At 46.1% G+C, this 20,788-nt stretch overlaps 1 protein-coding gene across 1 annotated transcript in view; it reads left to right on the top strand.

Moving 5' to 3' along the window:
* Nucleotides 1-20,788, top strand: part of MAML2 (mastermind like transcriptional coactivator 2) — a 276,987-nt gene that overhangs the window by 139,211 nt on the left and 116,988 nt on the right. Inside the window, exon 2 of the mRNA XM_082244555.1 lies at nt 8,402-9,766. Coding sequence (XP_082100681.1) covers nt 8,402-9,766 — 1,365 coding nt within the window. The remainder of the gene's footprint in view (nt 1-8,401; nt 9,767-20,788) is intronic.

Raw genomic sequence — 20,788 nt, forward strand, 5'->3', positions numbered from 1 at the left:
ATAATGTGTTATCTGACTCGTCTGTGAAACTTCCTTATATGGACCGTTGGGAAACTGATGTCCAGGACACTTTTGATTTGGGGGATTGGCATGCTATGGCTCAGGAGGCCTCCAGATCATTGATCAACACCTCAATCATAGAAGCTAATTATAAGGTACTGCTACGCTGGTATATGGTGCCAGCTAGGATAGCATCTTTTGTGCCAGGAGCTTCTCCTCTGTGTTTTCGGGGTTGCGGTCAGGAGGGTACTATGTTCCACATCTGGTGGCAATGCCCCAAGGTGAGACGTTTTTGGATTAGGGTGTACAACTTTGTTTACACCTTAACACAAGTTAACCTGACCACAGCAGGCCCTCTTGGGCCGGAAGGTGGATGCAGCCACGAAGGAACAGAGATGGCTTATAACCTTTATTTTTACTGCAGCAAAGATTACAATTGCCAGATCTTGGAAGTCTCCTGTCCTGCAGTTTGAGCAGCTGAGGCATAAATTGTCCTGGATCATGGTGAATGAACGGCTGTCGGCTCAACTGGACGACAAATTGCACAAATTCGATAGAGTGTGGGAACCGTGGCTCAACTATCTAACCGGGACAGCTTGAGGGCTGTGCATGGGGCGGGGGGCGGAGTTGGGTCCATTCTTTTTTCTTTCTATCACTTCTTTTCCTTTCTTTCTTCACGTTTCTCTTTACCTTCCTTCCTTTTCGTCTTGTGTATGCCTTTTCATTAGGTTTACTCAGTGGTGGCACGTTGCTGCACACACATTTGTTTTGGCTCCAACGTGGCCTGAACATAGCGGGCCGCGGGGAGGCTTACTCGGGCTGGCTTCTAGACCTGTAGAATATTGCAGATCATGGCCACGGAGTGGTCATTTCACTAGTAACTCAGGGGACCACGCATGTATTGCTTTTTTCTTTTTTTTTCTTCTGTTTCTGTTCAAATGCTATATAGGTAATTGCTGTATTTCCTTTGCTTGCCCCGGGGGCTATTATAGCTTACTGCGGTGATGGCTTTACCACTGAACGTTGTTTTCTGTTATTGTTTCTTATGTTGATGCTTTAAAACATTTTCAATAAAAAACATTGAAATTGAAACTCACTTGGAGCCTTATCTGCTTTAAATTAGCCTCAGAATCTGTGTAATTCTTATGTGTTTAGGTTTAAAGGGATGAGGTGGCAACCCTAAACCCCACAAAGCTACGCTGTTTTGAAATTTTGACAGCAGATGTGCAGAGAGGTTCCCCCAACCCATTGTTACCATAAGGGATTGGTGGGTGCGGGCAGGTGCATTATTGTAACATGTTACAAGGGTGACCTTATTCTTGAAAGACACTAAACTCCAGTTTAACCACTTAAGCCCCGGAAGATTTTACCCCCTTCCGGACCAGGGTTTTTTTTTTTTTTGCGATTCGGCACTGCGTGACTTTAATGGACAATTGCGCGGTCGTGCGACGCGGTACCTAAACTAATTTGACGTCCTTTTTTTCCCACAAATAGAGCTTTCTTTTGGTGGTATTTGATCACCTGTGCGATTTTTTGATCATGCGCTATAATCAAAAAAAGAGCGACAATTTTGCAAAAATAACAATATTTTTCACATTTTTTGATATGAAATTCCCAAAAAAAAGTAAAAATCAAAATTTTTTAACATTTTTGGCCAATTTTTTTCTGCTACATATGCTTGGTAAAAAAAATCACAATAAGCTTTTTGTCATTTTTGTTGTTTTTTTTTTTTAACGAGTAATGGCGGCGATCTGCGATTTATTTATTTTTTCTGTGGGACTGCGACATTGCGGCGGACAGATCGGACCCTTGACTGACATTTTTGACACTTTTGGGGGTACCAGTGACATTACTACAGTAATCAGGGCTATACATATGCACTGTTACTGTAAAAATGACACTGGCAGGGAAGGAGGGGTTAAGTATGTCCCTAGGGGCGTGTTTCTAACTGTGATTGGACATGGCTACTGGTGTAAGAACAGAGATCAACGGTTCTACATAGTAGAACCGTGTGATCTCCATTTTTACACAGGGGAGAATGACAGGCGGCTTTGTTTACATTAGCCGCCTGCCTTTCTCCCTTCACGGCGAACGATCGCGAGTGACCGGCGGACATCGGGTCCGCCGGTCACACGCACTGACTTGTTAGGGAAGGGGCGGGCGTGCGCTCGCCCGCTATTGGCTCACAAGCTAGTGACGTACCCATACGTCACTTTGACTGGCCGGGGCTGACCGCCGCAGTATATGTACTTGCGGCTGTCAGCAACCGGTTAATACATTTTTTTCAAGTATGTATTCTTTCCTCAGAAAAGTCCCTTCTGTTGCTCCTGGCCTCCTTCACATTTCCAAATTCCTTTTTTTTGCTGCTGTAATCCAACTTCCTGTTAGAGAGTGGCTATATTTGTTCTCTGTGGTCCCACTTTATGTAATAATGTAGCCACCCTCTCTTGCTCTCTGGGACTATGGGATGTGTAGTGTGCATAGGGGATTGCAACTGACCGCAACTAATGCACTGCTCATTCTAGATAAATAGAAGTGAGGCGCAAAGGAGAGGTTTGAGATCACACAAAGGCAAAAAAACACAGTAAAACAATTTCATTAAAAATAGATTACAAGGGCATAAAGTTACGCATGTGTATGGAATATTTTTGGATAATTAGGATATTTAGTATCACTTTAATGAGCCAATCCTCAATGCACCCCACCTTCCCTCCTTTTTTAGCACCCATTTCTAATAACTGTACAGCCGTGGCCAAACATTTTGAGAATGACACATATATTAATTTTCACAAAGTTTGCTGCTTCAGTGTTTTTAGATCTTTTTCTCAGATGTTACTATTGTATACTGAAGTATACTTACAAGCATTTCATAAGTGTCAAAGGCTTTAAGCCCCCGTTCACACTAAGGCTACCTGTGAGGCGACCTGGTCGCCTCACAGGTCGCCGTAGGTCGTCTTCCATAGGGAAGCTGCAGACCCGTTCTAATAGGAGCGACACAAGTCGCTCCGACTTAGAAAAAGGGTCCGGAGCTTCTTTGGGGCGACCCGGAGGCGACCGCCATAGACTTCAATGTTATGAAGTCCGTGGCGGCCGCTCCGAGGTCGCGGCGCGCTGCTCGCACCGCGACCTCGGAGGTCGCCCCTCTAAGTCTGATCGCCCCTATGTGAACGGGGCCTTACTGACAATTACATTAAGTTTATGCAAAGAGTCAATATTTGCAGTGTTGACCCTTCTTTTTCAAGACCTCTGCAATTGGCCCTGGCATGCTGTCAATCAACTTGTGGGCCACATCCTGATTGATGGCAGCCCATTCTTGCATAATCAAGGCTTGGAGTTTGTCAGAATTTGGGGGGTTTTTTTTCACCCGCCTCTTGAGGATTGACCACAAGTTCTCATTGAGATTAAGGTCTGGGGAGTTTCCTGGCCATGGTCTTAAAATGTTGGTGTTTTGTTCCACAAGCCACTTCAAGCCACTTAGTTATCACTGCTGCCTTATGGCAAGGTGCTCCATCATGCTGGAAAAGGCATTGTTCCTCACCAAACTGTTCCTAGATGGTTGGGAGAAGTTGCTCTCTGAGGATGTTTTTGTATCTTTCTTTATTCATCGCTGTGTTCATAGGCAAAATTGTGAGGGAGCCCACTCCCTTGACTAAGAAGCAACCCCACGCATAAATGGTCTCAGGAGTCTTTACTGTTGGCATGACACAGGACTGGTAGGAGCGCTGACCTTTTCTTCTCCGGACAAGGTTTTTTTTCCGGATGCCTCCAAACAATGGGAAAGGGGATTCATCAGAGAAAATGTCCTTACCCCATTCCTCAGCAGTCCAATCCCTGTACCTTTTGCAGAATATTAGTCTGTCCCTGATGTTTTTAGTGGGGAGAAGTGGCTTCTTTGCTGCTCTTCTTGACTCCAGGCCATCCTCCAAAAGTCTTCGCCTCACTTTGCATGCAGATGTACTCACACCTACCTGCTGCCATTCCTGAGAAGGAGCTGCACTGGTGGTGCCCCGATCCCGCAGCTGAATCAACTGTAGGTAACGGTCCTGCCGCTTGCCGGACTTTCTTGGGCTCCCTGAAGCCTTCTTCACAAATGCAGTGGAAATGTTTTTTATATGGGATTAGGTTCATTTTCATGGCAAAGTGGGACTTTGCAATTACTTGCAATTCCTCTGATCACTCCTCATAACATTCTGGAGTTTTTCTAAATTGCCATCATAAAAACGGAGGCAGCAGGCTTTGTGAAAATTAATATTTGTGTCATTGTAAAAACTTTTGTCCACAGCTGTAGATTTAACAACCATCAGTCCTGTACAGGCCAGGAAGTAAGGTCGTCACTTGCCTTATGATTTCTTTCTTATTAAAGCGAAGTTTCTGACCACAAAAAAAAAATTTCAATGAACATACCCCCGCGACAGTCAGGGCTAGTACATTCCACAATGGATAGCCTCTGATCTGTCCCGGTTCGCATTTACCTGCAAGAAGAAATACTCACTTTTAAACTTTCTTCTCCAGCGTTGCCATCTCTGTTGTGGGCAGCTGAAGCCAGCACGATCCTCTTCTGCGTTCTCTTCCGTGCCTTCTTCTCCCAGAATGCGCCTGCACCGGCCCCTCTCGTCACTTCCGGTGCGGTGCCGCATTCCTCCACAGCTTCTGGGCATGCCGGCGTCGCACCGGAAGTGACGAGCGGGGCCGGTGCCGTCGCATTGATTACTGGGAGCGATGACGTTCAGCTCCCAGGAATCATTGCAAACCGGAAGTGACGGCGCGGGCTGCGGCCGCCGAGGGAGGAAGTGGAAGAAAGGTGAGTATTTCTTTCTACAATAACAAGGTAAGTAAAAAAAAAAAATCCTAACTATCCATTTCCTTTTCAGGTGAAGAAAAGCAAGCGGATGGCCACAAAATCGATTATGTTGATTTTGTGGCCGGAACTCCGCTTTAATGACTCAACTTAACAACCAGCTATTGTAGGGGATTGTGGTGTAGATTTAACAACAAGTCCTATTTCACCACCTAGCCTAGGTGGCAACCCAACCAGGGTAGGCTATAGCTGCTTTCTACAACAAAACAGTTAATACTTGTTCTTTATTGATTTGCAGAGTCTAGGGCAATTTTAAAATAGCTCTTAATTTAAAGCTGCAGTTATTTCTGTTTTGGGTGTAGTTGGGAAGGCTTCAAACCCCGGACATATTTTGTTTTGTGTCTGTCTGTGTATCATTAGGGAAATGCCCCTGAGATCATTTGCAAGTGGTCAGTAGAGAACTGGCAGACATTTTGACCATACATTGGACATTAGCCAAAATGGGCAATTGTTAGTTCTACTTAGAATGGCTGACCACCTGCATCTGCTGCAGTTTGCCACGGTTCACAGATGCAGAAAGGAGAAATACTTAAAATATGGCAATTGGATACAGGAGAAAACATCTGAGAATGAGTGTTTGTAATACATTCTTATTGGTTGCACTAACAATTCCTTTTTAAGGACAAGCTTCTTAGGGTCTATCTCCTTCGTCTAGGTCCAAGCAGTAATGTTTGGACCTAGAAGAAGGGGGTATACCCTGGAAAGCTTGCCCTGAAAAATTAACTGCGAGAGCAATTAATAAAGAAACCTATCTCAGACAGTACGCAACTGTGTTGTAAGTGCACTAAAGCGGCAACACTCACCATAAGCCTCAAATACATCCACTTTGTACAAGATCTCAGCAGAGGTTTACTTTCATTCTTTTCACTGCATTCAGTTTCTCATATTCCCTCCTTGCTATGACGGCATCAGAGAGCATTTTTCATCTCACAGTGCTAATATCAGATTACAAATTGAGTTCTCATAGATGAATGTGTTGCCAACAGAGCCTGCACAATTCATTTCCAGAGGCTGCTGCTGCTTTATTCATGGGTATAGTTATCCAAGCTGAACAAGGAATGTAATGGGGGTATAATACAAAGGTGACTGTTATACCCGTAGAAACCAATTGGACTCCAGTTGTCTTTTTACGGCAGGTTAGAAAATGGAGCAGGAATCTGTTTGGTTCGGGCAAGGCAGCTTCACCTTTTATACCAGTGCTGTGCTAAAAGTAATGCAAAAGTGGGCATGCCTTTATTAAATTCCATAGGTCGTTCAAATTTCACATATTGGTAGAGTAACTCTTCCTCTATACTTTCTCTATAGTAACTCTTCTTCCTCTTCATTTTCATTGCATGTAAATAATAGATTTCAAGCAGAAAAAACATGCCGTCATTGAGTCACTCGCTAAGGATTTGTGTGGGTGGTCGCAGTTGATGATCTCTCACTACCTGGTTTGTCTTCGGTGTTGGTTTCCTCTTCTTTAAACTTCTTCATCCATCTGTGCACATTGCTCTTGTCAATAGTGTCATATCCATAAACATTCTGTAGACTTCTGTGGATGACGGATAGCCTGTACCCTCATTGTCAAGAACTCAATGATGGCATATTGCCTCTTCTTGGAATTCATTACTTACCTGCAATGAAAATATAGAGGAGCCACAAGGGAGTTATTTAAGCCAGTCTTCTGATCCAGGTATCCAAGCCAGGAAGCACAGCCAGGTTGATGACCTCACTTTTTTTCTAATGCAGTTTAAAATTCAGCTTGGTCACCAACTTTCACTAAGCCTATATTTGGATATATAAGCAGACTTGCTGGATCACTTCAGGCTGGCCCCTTTTGCAGGTATAGCTACATTAAACATTAAAAATAAATGCCTACAAAGTATTGATGCGCTGGTATATGGTACCGACGCGAATTTCGAAATATGTACCTGGAGCATCTTCTTTGTGCTTTCGCGGCTGTGGTCAGGAAGGAACCATGTTCCACATATGGTGGCAATGCCCTAAGGTAGGCTGCTATTGGATAAGGGTGTATAATTTTATATACACCCTTATGCAAATTAACCTGACCAAATCCCCACAACAGGCTTTGTTGGGCCTGGGGGTGGACACCGCCACGAGGGCGCAAAAAAGGCTCATTACATTTATTTTCACGGCTGCGAAAATAACGATAGCACGATCTTAGAGGTCTCTGGTCCTGCCATTCGATCAGCTCCGACATAAACTTACCTGGATTATGCTCAATGAACATATGTCGGCTATGCTGAATGAGAAAATGAAATGGTTTGATAAAGTGTGGGAGCCGTGGCTTCGCTATCTTACTGGTAGTGATTAGCGGGAGCTGCGCCATGGGGGTATCGGGGACGTGGGGCGTGGGGCGGGGTCCTCCTCTTCTCTCCTCCTCTTCTTTCTTCTTCTTCCCTTTCTTCTTTCCTGCTATTCTTTACTTCTATCTCTTTGACTTTTTTGATGTGTCATGAAAGCCCACTTGAGCATTCCCAATTATGATACCTCAGTGTGCTTCCATTAGCTGCCCTGGTGTCGGGACATGGCAATGGGCTGAATAGGAGGCTGATACTGCAGGGGTTTTGTTTTTATTGTTTTCCACATTTCTAGCCCCTATTGCTCGTGATAATTTGTTGCTTGTATCCACTAATACTTGCTTTTGATTGATGTTATCTTGCTTCATGTTGGACAGTTTAGCGCATAGTGGCAGTTTAAGCCGTTTGTTCATTTTTTTTTTTTTTTCTCTGCTTTTTATTTTGTGATTGTGATGGGATAATTGGGACTGATATGCCTATGTTAACGATGACAATCTTTGTACTTTTCATGTTCTTTTCCATAAAATATTCAATAAAAATCATTGAAAACGGAAAAAATAAGTGCCTATACTGTTTAAAATCCAGTAATACACTGTCTCACCCTGCACTGCACATGCTCAGTTGCTCCCTATTTTTTCGGCACTGTGCCATAAATGTAGAGGCTGATCTGCTGACAGCCTAAAGATTTACTGCAGCTCAGGGCTCTGGGCTTCAGCAAAATGGCAGCCTCCAGCTAGAAGAAACAGGACCAATGCTGGAGGCAATTTACAGCACACACTAATTTTGATAGCATAATTAATAATGTGGCAGCAGGAGAGAGTTTTAAAAACTTTGTCTGTTACATTCAAAATCCTGAAGTTGCTATAAAATTTGTAACTGAATTAAAATGTGGTTTTATATCTTCTTGGGGTTAATCATTAAACCATGGACCAAAGTATTCAATTCTAATACAAGCCATTTTAGAGTAAGCAGAATTCCTGATTAAATACTGATCTTCATGAAAGGCATAATGCAGCATCTCTAGGTAAGCATGGTTAAGAAGGTGATTTGTAGCAATGGCAACCTATGTCCAAGACTAGTGTTTACAGATAGGAAATACTCTTTACCCTTGTCAAAGTTCATGTTGATGGTACATTAACCAAACATTGGAAAATTTTACAGTAGTGCGTTGACTACTGGATATAGTTGATGCCTTATAGTTATACTTTGCTAACATAGCTTTTGTCTTGTTCTTTGTTAGCTTCAAGGATCGTTGAAGAGGAGACTGGTGGTAAATGTATCTCCAACCAACAGCAAGAGATCCAATGGCGTCTTGGATAATTCATTCCTTGACTTTAAGAAAATTCGTACCAGTGACTGCTTAGCAGCCGGGCAGAACATGTATCATGGAGTCGATGGAGTGAACCAGTCAGTTAATGGACTCGCACCAATGGAGCAAGCCTTACATAGAAAAAACAGCAATGCAACCAGTAATTGTGAGGCTGATGATTTATTTAACTCAACGTTAAAAGGTATAAAGAAAGAACCTGGAGAAAATATGTCATGTGGCAAAAATTTTGACCATCGGATATCTCATGAAAACTCTTTTAGGTATGGAGATGACTCTGGAGAGCAGCTTATGGATCCCGATCTCCAAGAATTGTTTAGCGAATTTACATATATTTCTGTGCCACCAATGAGTGATCTTGAACTGCAGAATATGATAAACATAACAATTAAACAAGATGAACCATTTACCATAGACATTGATCAACATAACCAAAGAAGTTCATTAACATCTGCACCATTGGACAAAGTAATTAAAAGCGAATACCCACAGTGTCTGAATCATACACGGGTTGGATCGCCACAAATGAGGCCTTCATCGACCGGGCCAACTTTTTCCATGTCTAGTTCCCCTTTGACATCTTCTCCTAGCACTCTCCCCAGTCAAGGCCAGTCACAAGCATCATCTTGTTCGAACCGTTTGAACAACTGGCAGGAGCTATCTCACGCTCAACAGTTGAAACAGATAGCTGCCAACCGGCAGCATAACTTAATACAGCAGACTAATCCATCCACAAGCTGGGCAAGTGTCCCAGCCACCGGACAGCCTTCAAGACAGTATGGGATGGAGAAAGTCCCTAGCCCTTTTCGGCAGCAACAGTTAAGTCCTCATGGTACCTCAATGAGTGGAGCTTCTGTAAGTGGAAATCAGCCAAAAACAGTTAATAGCTACCTCTATAAAAATAACTCTAGTGCCCAGAGTGCCTCACTTGACTTGATGAAACCTCACGATTCTAACAAGGGCTCAGTCAATTCCAGTCATTTGCCTGAAGAGCATCAGCATAGCCTTACAAAACCTATGTTCCACTACAGCCCTGAGCGAACTAACCAACAAGCTTCATCTGGTTTGGTGCCACAGAGTAAACCAATGTTACCATTTCCACAACAGCAAAACTCGTCCACATCACAGCAGCATGAACAAGTACAGCAGGTTAATTCCTTGACTGCCAATCAAGCACTTCCAAGGTCAGGAAGTTTCCAGCAAAAGATGATGATTTCAAAGATGCAGCAAGGTCAGCAAATGCCTGGACTGCAGTACCCAAATGTACATCAACAACAGGTAATGTGAACAAAGATTCATTATTCTAATGTCCATTTCACATGTGTTTGGAATGCACCTCCTACCTGTTTTACCATACTACTTCAGCATCGAATAGCTGGGCAGGTCTGATCAATTTAAAAAAATGCACTATGGGGAAAACTTTTGACTAGAGTAAGGGCTCTTTCACATGGGCGGTCCGATCAGATCCGCCTGTCAGTTTTTTAGGCGGATCTGATCGGATTCCCTATGGAGCAGCGGATGTCAGCGGAGACATGTCATCCGCATCTGATCCTGTCCGTGAAATCCGGACGGATGGAAACCCTATTTTCCATCCGTCCTGGGGATCGCATTGGATGGGTTTAGGATGAGAGCGGAAAGGTGGTCCGATTCCCCATAGAGAGCAGCGGGGGCTGTGACACCTCCCTCTCCGCTCTGCAAGCGGAGACGGAGCTGTCATCCGCCGGCTCTGCGGGGATCGCGGATCGATCCCCGCTGAGCAGCACGGATCCGCCTACAGAGGCGGACCATGTGAAAGAGCCCTAAGGGAGGGTTATAACTCCTGTCAGTTTTTGTTTGCCATCTGGTTCTCATTGGGGAGATTTACTTACTATATCATAGCCAAAACAGGAAGTGAGAAGAAATCCCTGCAAATTAGTTGAATTCCTTGGGGTCCTCATTGGAAAATTACCCCTCCATTACTTTTCTGGGGACAACCTAAAATTTGGGGTTTTCTTTACTTTCACTTGTGATGATAATGATAAACAGGACAAATCGGAAGAGTGAATCTCCGTAACGGGGGGACATACTGCAAAAAAAAAAAAAAAAAAGCCTAATAGGTGTTTTAATCCATCTCCACTTCCAAAACTAAACCTAAATTCTTGCCTTTTTTTAACTTTAAGCACTGATAGGAAATTACTCATGGCTACTTGCTACTGAGTTCCCTTTCCTCCTCAGCACGAGGTAAGTCTAAGTCTGGCTCCCATTTATGACTGGCTGTTCTAAACTCTGCCCTATGTAAGCAGTTCTAGCAGTCAGCATAAAGAGAGGGTTAAAGTAGACATATAGGCTGGAATTTATAAAACTCATGCAACTTTAAAGATGAGTTTTCAGCTAAAATGCAAGGTCCACTTTTTGAGAAGGCCCCCCTCCTCATTTTGGGAAAGCAACATAAAAAAACTGTATGGGGGGTAAAAGTTAGATAATATACTTACCTCTCCCCTGGTTCCTAGGGGAAGGTGATTCCATTTTTTCTATGATGAGTTCCAGGGAATCGTGAGTAATCCACGTTTCGCTGAGAAGATGCTTCCAATACTGTTACAATGCCTTCTAATTAGATTTGGAGTGCTAAGTATTCCCTGGATCTTATGGGCAGGAGAATGATTTCACCGCCTGTCATCAAAGGACGGTATATTACCAATCTACGGGGGTTAAGCAAGTGAGGGGGGGGGGAGCTTACTTTGCAGAGAATCTGCTTTAACATTGTATTTTATTTCCTGAAATAATATAGTGCCCATTTATCAGAAAGTACTATATGGGCTAAGTGGAACCATTTGTATTGGTCTCTATCCCCGAAGGATCTTGCAGACCCTTTCCCTTTATTACACACACAGTAGGGCCAATTAAAGGACCAGTGTGGGGAAATGTCTATACACTCTTCAGGATTAGACTGATACAAATGGTTCCATTTAGCCTGTGGACTATAGGGGCAATATATACACAAAGTAGGGGTAATTAAAGAAAAGCCAGTTATAACCTATCTTTGTGGGGAGAGCATACAATCATCATGCCAAGTGTCCCTGTTGGGAATTCAAAGGAGCTTATACATGTTAGGCTAAGTTAAAGGCCTATGCAAATTATACAATGGACAGCACACAGTGCTATTCACATTATCAGAACATGAAGTGTTAGTTTTGCGTCGCTTAGCTTCAAAATTGAAGCCTTATGTTGAGTCAGGTGGCTTTTGAAGCCTTTCAACGCCTCCCATTCAAGTCTATGGTAATGCGTGGTTGCGGCATATAAGTACAGTGTAAATTACAGCTGATTGTTAAGGCGTGGCGGGGGAAGCTGGCTGCCGTGTCCATAATGTAAAAAAAATAATTGCCTGCTACTCTTTCACCAAAAAAAGTTGCAAAAAGAAATAACCGTCTTTGACCACAGACACCGTTTTTGACAATTCCTTTATTAAAAAATAAAAACAAAATGTCCCCCGATGTGGAATAAAAAGTCTGAAGGCCTCCAGGTAACGTCGCCTTGTGTCCCTGCCCCTTAGCTTTTCAAAGCTTTTCCAAAAGTGGAACTTCTGCTTTTAGGCCTCCTTCCTGGTTCCTGTTTGTAAAACAGAGCTTTTGAGGAGGAGGTGGGGAGCAGGTACCCGATTTGACAGGAAGTTCTCTTTTCCGAAGTCTTCTGGGACAAATGACAGGTCCTAGAAGACTTCGGGACCAGTCAGAAAGCGCATGCGCAGTGGGCACCCAGCTGTAAAGCCACAAGCTGTCACAGTTGGGTTCTCATAGTAGAGATGCGGGCGCCACCGAGGGAGGACACGGGGAGAACACAGCTGGGGTGAGTACAGCGCTGGATCGTGGGACAGCTGAGTGGCTGTTTATTATAGGCAGCAGATACACTTTTTGTAGCTGCTGCCTTAAACAAAAAAAAAAAATGACTGGAACTCTGCTTTAAGAAATGTCAGGCGGCGGAGCAGGCAGACGGGATTGAGCCTCCAGTGCAAGCGGAGCTTTTTTTTTTGCGGCTGCCATCATGATTGACGATGGATCTACACCGGGGGACATTGTTTTATTATTTTTAATAAAGGAATTGTTTTTATTTCTTTTTGACACTTTTTTTGGTCAATGAGTAGGTAGTACCCCATAAGCATTAACATATAGAGGGGGTGCGCCTGGATCTGGGGGCCCCTTAGTAAAGGGGCTTCCAGATTCCAATAAGCCCCCTGCCCGCAGACCCCCCACAACCACCATCCAGGGTTGTGGGAAAGAGGCCCTTGTCCCCATCAACATGGGGAATTGCTTTGGGGCAGGGGGGCAGGTATGCTAAGGGCATGTGGATGCGCTCGCTCATCCCCTCTCTTTCCTGACCTGCAAGGCTGCATGTTCGAAGAAGGGCCTGGTAAAGATTTTGGGGAGGGGGGGCCCACGTTTATTTTTTTTACATTCAGCAGGGAAGCCCACCAACAGCTAATGACTCATCGGTTGTTAAAGCGGAGTTCCAGCCACAAAAAAAAAAAATTTCAATGAACATACCCCCGGGACAGTCAGGGCTAGTAAATTCCACAATGGCTAGCCTCTGATCTGTCCCGGTTCGCACTTACCTGCAAGAAGAAATACTCACTTTTAAAATTTCTTCTCCAGCGTTGCCATCTCTGTTGTGGGCAGCTGAAGCCAGCGCGATCCTTTTCTGCGTCCTCTTCCGTGTCTTCTTCTCCCAGAATGCACCTGCACCGACCCCTCTCGTCACTTCCGGTGCAGCGTCTGCACCGGAAGTGATGAGCGGGGCCGGATTCAGGCGCATTGATTCCTGGGAGCGATGACGTTCAGCTCCCAGGAATCGTTGCAAACCAGAAGTGACGTCGCGGGCCGCGGCCGCCGAGGGAGGAAGTGGAAGATAGGTGAGTATTTCTTTCTACAATTACAAGGTAAGTAAAAAAAAATAAAAATCCTAACTATCCAATTCCTTTTCAAGTGAAGAAAAGCAAGCGGATGGCCACAAAATCAATTATGTCGATTTTGTGGCTGGAACTCCGCTTTAAGGACTCAACTTAACAACCAGCTATTGTAGGGGATTGTGGTGTAGATTTAACAAGCAAAAACGCCTGTCAACCTGCCGCAAACACTCATAGGGCATCTGGGGAGCTTTTTTAATGCTCATTAAACGCTTATCAACTGCACCTATTAACGCACATTAATGCTATAGGCGTGTTTGATAAACATCAATAATTTGAGTAAGTGTGAATGAGCCCTAAATGTTTTCAACAGTTTGTTAGGAATAATATGCAGTAAAGGAATTTTTATAATATTTGCATATTTACTTTATTTAATGCTTTCAGGATTACACTAATTTATGTGCAGCCTGTTCGCAGCCTGTTCCCGCATCGCAATCGCACCCCTGGCAGTTCACACTGCCATATGCGATATGCTGGGGGTGTCAATGAAATGTTAACGACACCCCCAGTTTGATCGCATATCGCAGTGCGATCTGACAGTTCGCACAGGATCGGATCGCACAAGTGTGAACCGATCCTGATGCGGCTGGAAAAAAGGGTCATGTGCGTGTTTGGTGCGGATACATTGTGAATTCAGCCATACAAAGTGTATGGCTGAATTCGCATCCGCACCTCCGATCGCATGTAATGAAGGAGCAGTGCACTCCGAATTACATGCGATCGGCGCACTCGCAGAAGTGTGAACCGGCCCTTAGCAGGACTGCGACATTGCGGCGGACATATTGGACCCCTAACTGACATTTTTGACACTTTTGGGGGGACCAGTGGCATTACTACAGTAATCAGTGCTAAAAATATGCACTGTTACTGTAATAATGACACTGGCAGGTAGGGAGTTAACTCGGGGGCGATCAAAGGGTTAGGTGTGAGCCTAGGGGTTGTTTTCTAACTGTGGGGGGGATGGGCTTGTGAAATCAATACAGAGACCTGTGCTCCTAAATAGCAGGACCACAGGGGCTCTGTGTTAATGGCAGAGAGAACAACGGTCTGCTGTGTTTACAACAGCAGACCACCGCTCTCTCTTTACATTGAGTGATCGCGGGTGCCCGGCGGCAATTGCAGCTGCCGGCCCTTCGCCTCAGCTTTCCCGCTGGCGAGTGGGCGCGAGGGCGCGCGCCCACAGAATCGCTCTAGCGAACCGCCATACAGGTATGGTTAGTTGCGGCAACCTGCCGCTGCAAAAACAGTTTTACGGCGGCTGGTCGGAAAGTGGTTAATGAGTAGGCCCATTGTGCTGTTGAGACACCCGTCACAATTTCAACAGATGAAGCCTCCACCTTAATTTTTGCGCAGGCCTCCATTTTGTCTGAGGCCTCATTCACATACGTGTGCTACAGCACACACCTCTGCGAGGGCCATGTTTACCTACATGGGGAGGCACAGGTGTTCCATGCATCCCTGTGCAGGCAGTCCTATTAATCTCAATTGGAAGCAGCGGCTGGGTTCATGCCAAATTTGACAACTGTGCCAGTAAACACGGCCCTGGTATAGGCATACTCTGTAGTACACCCATGTGAACAAGGTCCAGTGGCGTAGCATGGGGGGTGCTGGGGGGGCCAGCCGCACCGGGCGCAAAATCTGGGGGGGGGGGGGGGCGCAGTGTCATGCTGCCATTTAGGAGCCTGCTCAGCCATCCTTAGTGTAGGAATCAGGTAGGTCTCTGTAGTGGTCAGTGTAATTGTCAGGTAGGTTTGTGTAGTGGTCAGGTAGGTCAGTGTAAGAATCGGGTAGGTCTGTGTAGTGGTCAGGTAGGTCAGTGTAGGTGTCAGTATAGTAATCAGGTAGGTCAGTGTAGGAATCAGGTAGGTCTGTTTAGTGATCAGCTAGGTCAGTGTAGTGGTCAGTGTAGTGGTCTAGTAGATTTGTGTAGGGGGCACAAATTACTTACCTTGCCCCGGGCGCTGACAACCCACGCTACGCCACTGACAAGGTCTCAAACTGGCCGTGCCTACATAGACCGTGTGTGTATCCATCACCCAGGGCATCCTAAAAATACCTAAAAAAGTAAAGGGAGATAAATGTAAGAGAAATAAATGAACAAATACCCCACTATGTGAGGTTGATGGGAAGGCATATTTGCCTAGCATGGCTTATTTGGACATATTTTCTCCCGTTGCCTAGGGCAGCACCAGCTAACTCTAGCCTGGGATGACCCATTACAGGGACACCGCAGCTTTTTTGCCAGTGTTCCCCACATGATAATTTTAAGCAAATAAAAGCAGCTCTTCATTTATTCCCGGGCTTAGTATTTTTCCATATCGTAGTATCGGTGGTGTCGGAGCGCTGGAATAGCTGGGTTGCAGGCGGGTCACAGTCACTCTAATTTACATTGGCAGTGGTATGTGGGAAAGCTTGCACAGAGCTCGACTGTGTTTTATTTTGCCTGAGATTTGACTTTCCTGAGAGCAACATTCAACAGATCCACATAAAAACGAGAGCGCGGGAGCCAGCGAGAACACACACATCTGTGGAAATCTTATTAATGCTCCATGGTCATGCCTGGGGCTCCCTGCTCCCCCCCCAGCAGTGACTCATATTTATTCCATATCAAGTCCACATACATATTCACGATGCATGTTTCAGCTGCAGTCTGGACTCCTTAAAACCATTTCACTGGCCTCATTGCTAACAGCTGCAGCAGCTTTTCCCAGGCTTTAGTCATGCACCATCATCATTATTTCCTCTATTTTTTTAGCGCTAACATGATACTCCGTTCCTAAATAAAGTACATAGGTCCATTCACTTCAGTTCTGGACCTGAAGGAGCCCCCACACCTAATGTCCACACCAGTCTTGTACACACAATTGAGCCAGTTTGGTGAGGAGCCCGTTAACCTACCTTACTTAACCACTTAAGCCCCGGAAGATTTTACCCCCTTCCTGACCAGGGCCTATTTTGCGATTCGGCACTGTGTGACTTTAACGGACAATTGCGCGGTCGTGCGACGCTGTACCTAAACGAATTTGACGTCCTTTTTTTTTCCCCACAAACAGAGGTTTCTTTTGGTGGTATTTGATCACCTGTGCGATTTTTTGATCATGCGCTATAAACAAAAAAAGAGCGTCAATTTTGCAAAAATAACAATATTTTTCACATTTTTTTATATGAAATTCCCCAAAAAAATGTAAAAATCAAAATTTATTAACATTTTAGGCCAATTTGTTTTATGCTACATATTTTTGGTAAAGAAAAAATCGCAAAAAGTGTATTTTGATTGGTTTGCGCAAAAGTTATTGCGTTTACTAACTAAGGGAAAGATTTTTGTCATTTTTGTTGTTTTTTTTTTTTTTTACGCGTAATGGCGGTGATCTGCGTTTGTTTTTTTTGCAGGACTGCGACATTGCGGAGGACAGATCGGACCCTTGACTGACATTTTTGACACTTTTGGGGTTACCAGTGACATTACTACAGTAATCAGTGCTATACATATGCACTGTTACTGTAAAATGACGCTGGCAGTGAAGGGGTTAACTTTTTTTGAGAGGGAGGGGTTGTGTGTGTCCCTAAGAGCGTGATTCTAACTGTGATTGGCTGTGGCTTGATGTGTAGGAACAGTGATCAACGGTCCTACATAGTAGAACTGTATGATCACTGTTCCTACACAGGGGAGAATGACAGGCGGCTTGTTTACATCAGCCGCCTGCCTTTCTCCCGCTCTAACGGACGATCGCAAGTGCCCGGCGGACATCGGGTCCGCCGGGCACACGCGCGGGGGGGTCCGTGACCGAGCGGGAGCGCGCCTCCGGCGGCGCGCGCTCGCTCCCCAGAGCCTCACAGGCTAGTGACGTACCCATACGTCACTTTGCCTGTGGGGGGCTGACCGCCGCAGAATATGTACTTGCGGCGGTCGGCAAGTGGTTAAAGGAACTTCACCCTCCCCGGGTAATTTTGATCTTAACCCCTTCTAAGCTGCAATAACATACTCACCCACCCAGCGCTTCCAGCCAGGGGCGTAACTACATGGGTAGCAGGAGTTGCGATTGCACCCGGGCCCCATGCTCCAGGGGGCCTGTGCAGCTCCCCTGCCCACCGGGATAGGAGGGGGCGGTGGGGGCAGCATGTAAAGAAATCACTGTCCTTTTTCCCCACCACTCCTCCTATCCAGTTCACTTGTGTTCTGCTATCTCTGGGCCCCTGTGTGCTCCCCTGGTTCCCCCCCCCCCCACTACTGTGCTGCCCCCCCCCCCCCCCCACTGTGCTCCCTCTCCTGCCAGCTTCTGCAGGGGATGTGGCACCATCCAGCCAACCAGGAAGGGGTCGGTAAATATGTAATTTACCAGCTCCTTCCTTTTCTGAATGGACAGAGTCATAGTCAGTGACATTGTAAAAAAATAAAAAAAAATGATAAAAAATAATACGATTATAATACCAAAAAATAAAAACTACCGACACCAGTGGGTGAACTTCCAGGATCACAAAGGTCACACTTGCGACTGGGCCCTGGCATTCCACCATGGTGGGGAGGCCCCAAGATGGCAGGAAGGGGACCCACTGCGGGACTGTAATAAAGGGCCCCGCAACGAGAGTAAAGGGCCCCAGGATCAGTGGGAAGAGCCCCAAGCTTGAAGGGAAGGGCCCCCGGCCAGGGTTCTGAGGGCCCTTCATGGTTTCTTGCACCAGGGCCCTGAAGGTTCTAGTTACGCCTCTGCTTCCAGTGTTGTCCTGTTGTCATCCATTGCATGCCGTGTCCCGCACCACCAGCTGCAGCTACTGTCAGGCTTCCATTGCTTTGCATGGGGTTTCCTGCTCACACCTATTTGCAAGGGTCTCTGCTAAATCTCCCGCAGGTAATCGCACAGCAGTGTCCTCCTGTCATATGCCACATGCCAGGTCAATGCTGGGATGCACCACCATCTTCTATGCCAATGGTCTCCAAAGTGTGGCTTGGGGGCCAGATGTGGGCGGCTCTTAGCTTGCCTTTATCTGGCCCTTGGGGCACTATTCCTCCCACTGTTACAAGTTGCTATTCTGCCAACTGACATCAACAATGGGGCACCATTTCTCCCACTGACACCAATGATGGGGCACTATTCCTCCCAGTGATACCAATGATGGGGCACTATTCCTCCCAGTGATACCAATGATGGGGCACTATTCCTCCTACTGATACCAATGATGGGGCATTATTCTTCCCAGTGATACCAATGATGGGGCACTATTCTTCCCAGTGATACCATTGATGGGGCACTATTCCTCCCACTAACACCAATGATGGGGTACTATCCCCCCCCCCCCACTGACACCAATGATGGGGCACTATTCCTCCCACTGACACCAATGATGGGGCACTATTCCTCCCACTGACACCAATGATGGGGCACTATTCTTCCACTGACACCAATGATGGGGCACTATTCTTCCTAGTGATACCAATGATGGGGCACTATTCCTCCAACTGACACCAATGATGGGGCACTATTCTTCCCAGTGATACCAATGATGGGGCACTATTCCCCCCACTGACACCAATGATGGGGCACTATTCCTCCCACTGACACCAATGATGGGGCACTATTCCCCCCACTGACACCAATGATGGGGCACTATTCCTCCCACTGACACCAATGATGGGGCACTATTCCTCCCACTGACACCAATGATGGGGCACTATTCCTCCCACTGATACCAGATACGGTGATGTTTACTGCCACTATTCCCAGGAAAATTTCCACTCCCGCTGAACAGTCTGGCCACCCTAAAGTCTAAAGCCCTGCTCTCTCTGAACTGATTCATTCACATATAAAGGAAACACCTTCATAATACCCCCCCCCCCCCATAGCCCTTCCTCTGTAGACTTGCAGTAAGTCTTTATTCTTTGGCATACTGCAAGACAGGAATGACGCATTTACACCTGCTTTGCAGACTGAAGAGTGATCTGCGTTCAGATCTTCAGAGAGAATTTGACCGGCAGTAATAAGGAGTTATCACCTCCTCATCACCTATTTTAACCCCCTAAATGCTGCAGTACTGCACTGCAAACCTGCACATTGTGCACAATTGCAGTGTGGCTCCATTCACTAGAATTGATTGTGTCTGGCAGGCAGTAGTGCCCACCAAGCACAACAGGAGGTATAGTTCCCATCACAGCCATAAAGCAGAGTATCTCAGTTGTGGCATATGTTCACACCCAGCCACTGCCCCTTCAGCTAAAGGGGGAGTAGTTGGGAGGGGGGGGGGGGGTAAAACCTTGTGATTGTGCTGCATTTTTACACCAGTAATTTAACCAAGCCCTAAAACTGCAATGATTCCAGTATGGTAGTGATCTCCTGCATCTACGGCCCCATTCACACTGTGTAGAACGCATGCGCATTTCTGCCCACAATAATATTAGTGTGTTTGGTGACTACACATACACTTTACAACGACCAAAGATTTGTGTGTGACTAAATCGAGTTGTATGTGTGTGTTGTGTGTGCAAACCCTATATACGGTACACATTACAAATCATGCCTTCAACAAAGACAATTTGCTGTTTCTCTGGTAAAGAATGAGAGCAGAGCAGAAAAAAACATAATCATGTGATCAGTCTTATATCTGTGTGTCCTTTATAGCTAGAATAGAACATTTCATGTCCAAGAGATGGTTTGTAAGCAGGGACATACCGTCAACTTTAGGCCCAGGGGGCAACTACAAACCAGAGGCCCATGGTGCAGCGACTCGGCCCCCCTCCCACTCTCCCTCACCCCCCCCCCCCTCCCACTCTCCCAATCCTCCTCCTGACCCCCATTCCAAGCTGAAGCCCTGCTTAGGATACTCTCTACTTAATGGCTGAATCCGGGTTCCCGACCTGGCCAGCAGGGGGGGGGGGGGGGGATGGGACAGCTCGGTTGGGGCTGGCCAGGGCAGAAGAGTTTCCAGTGGGGCATGGAACCGGCCTCTGCTCAGACACCGTTTACACCATCCATGCTGGGGGGGGGGGGGGGTGAGGCCTGCGCTCTGTCCTCGTCTTCAACCCACACTCAGTAGGTCAGAGGCAGGGACTTTTTACTTCTCTTCACCAGGAATCCTTTAGGCATGTCTGTGGCAGAAGCAGTGCAGCCTTTTTACAGGGCATCAGAGCGGCCCAGGGGGCAATTGCCCCCCCTACCGCCCTGGCCCAGTCCTCCCCTGTTTGTAAGGTTCCACTTCCAATTGTACAGCACGCTGTTCACGGCAGAGAGGAATCAAGTGTGGTTGGTGAGCGCAGAGTTCCAATACTCTCCTTTCACCGCCCAGAAACTCCCACAGTAACCCTAGGACCCGCCCACATCAACTCCCAGAACTGCTACAAGTGACTCCCATAGCCCGCCCTGAAACTACAGAGG

This window comes from Pelophylax lessonae (assembly GCF_965119305.1).
Source record: "Pelophylax lessonae genome assembly, chromosome: 2".
Classification (NCBI taxonomy): domain Eukaryota; kingdom Metazoa; phylum Chordata; class Amphibia; order Anura; family Ranidae; genus Pelophylax; species Pelophylax lessonae.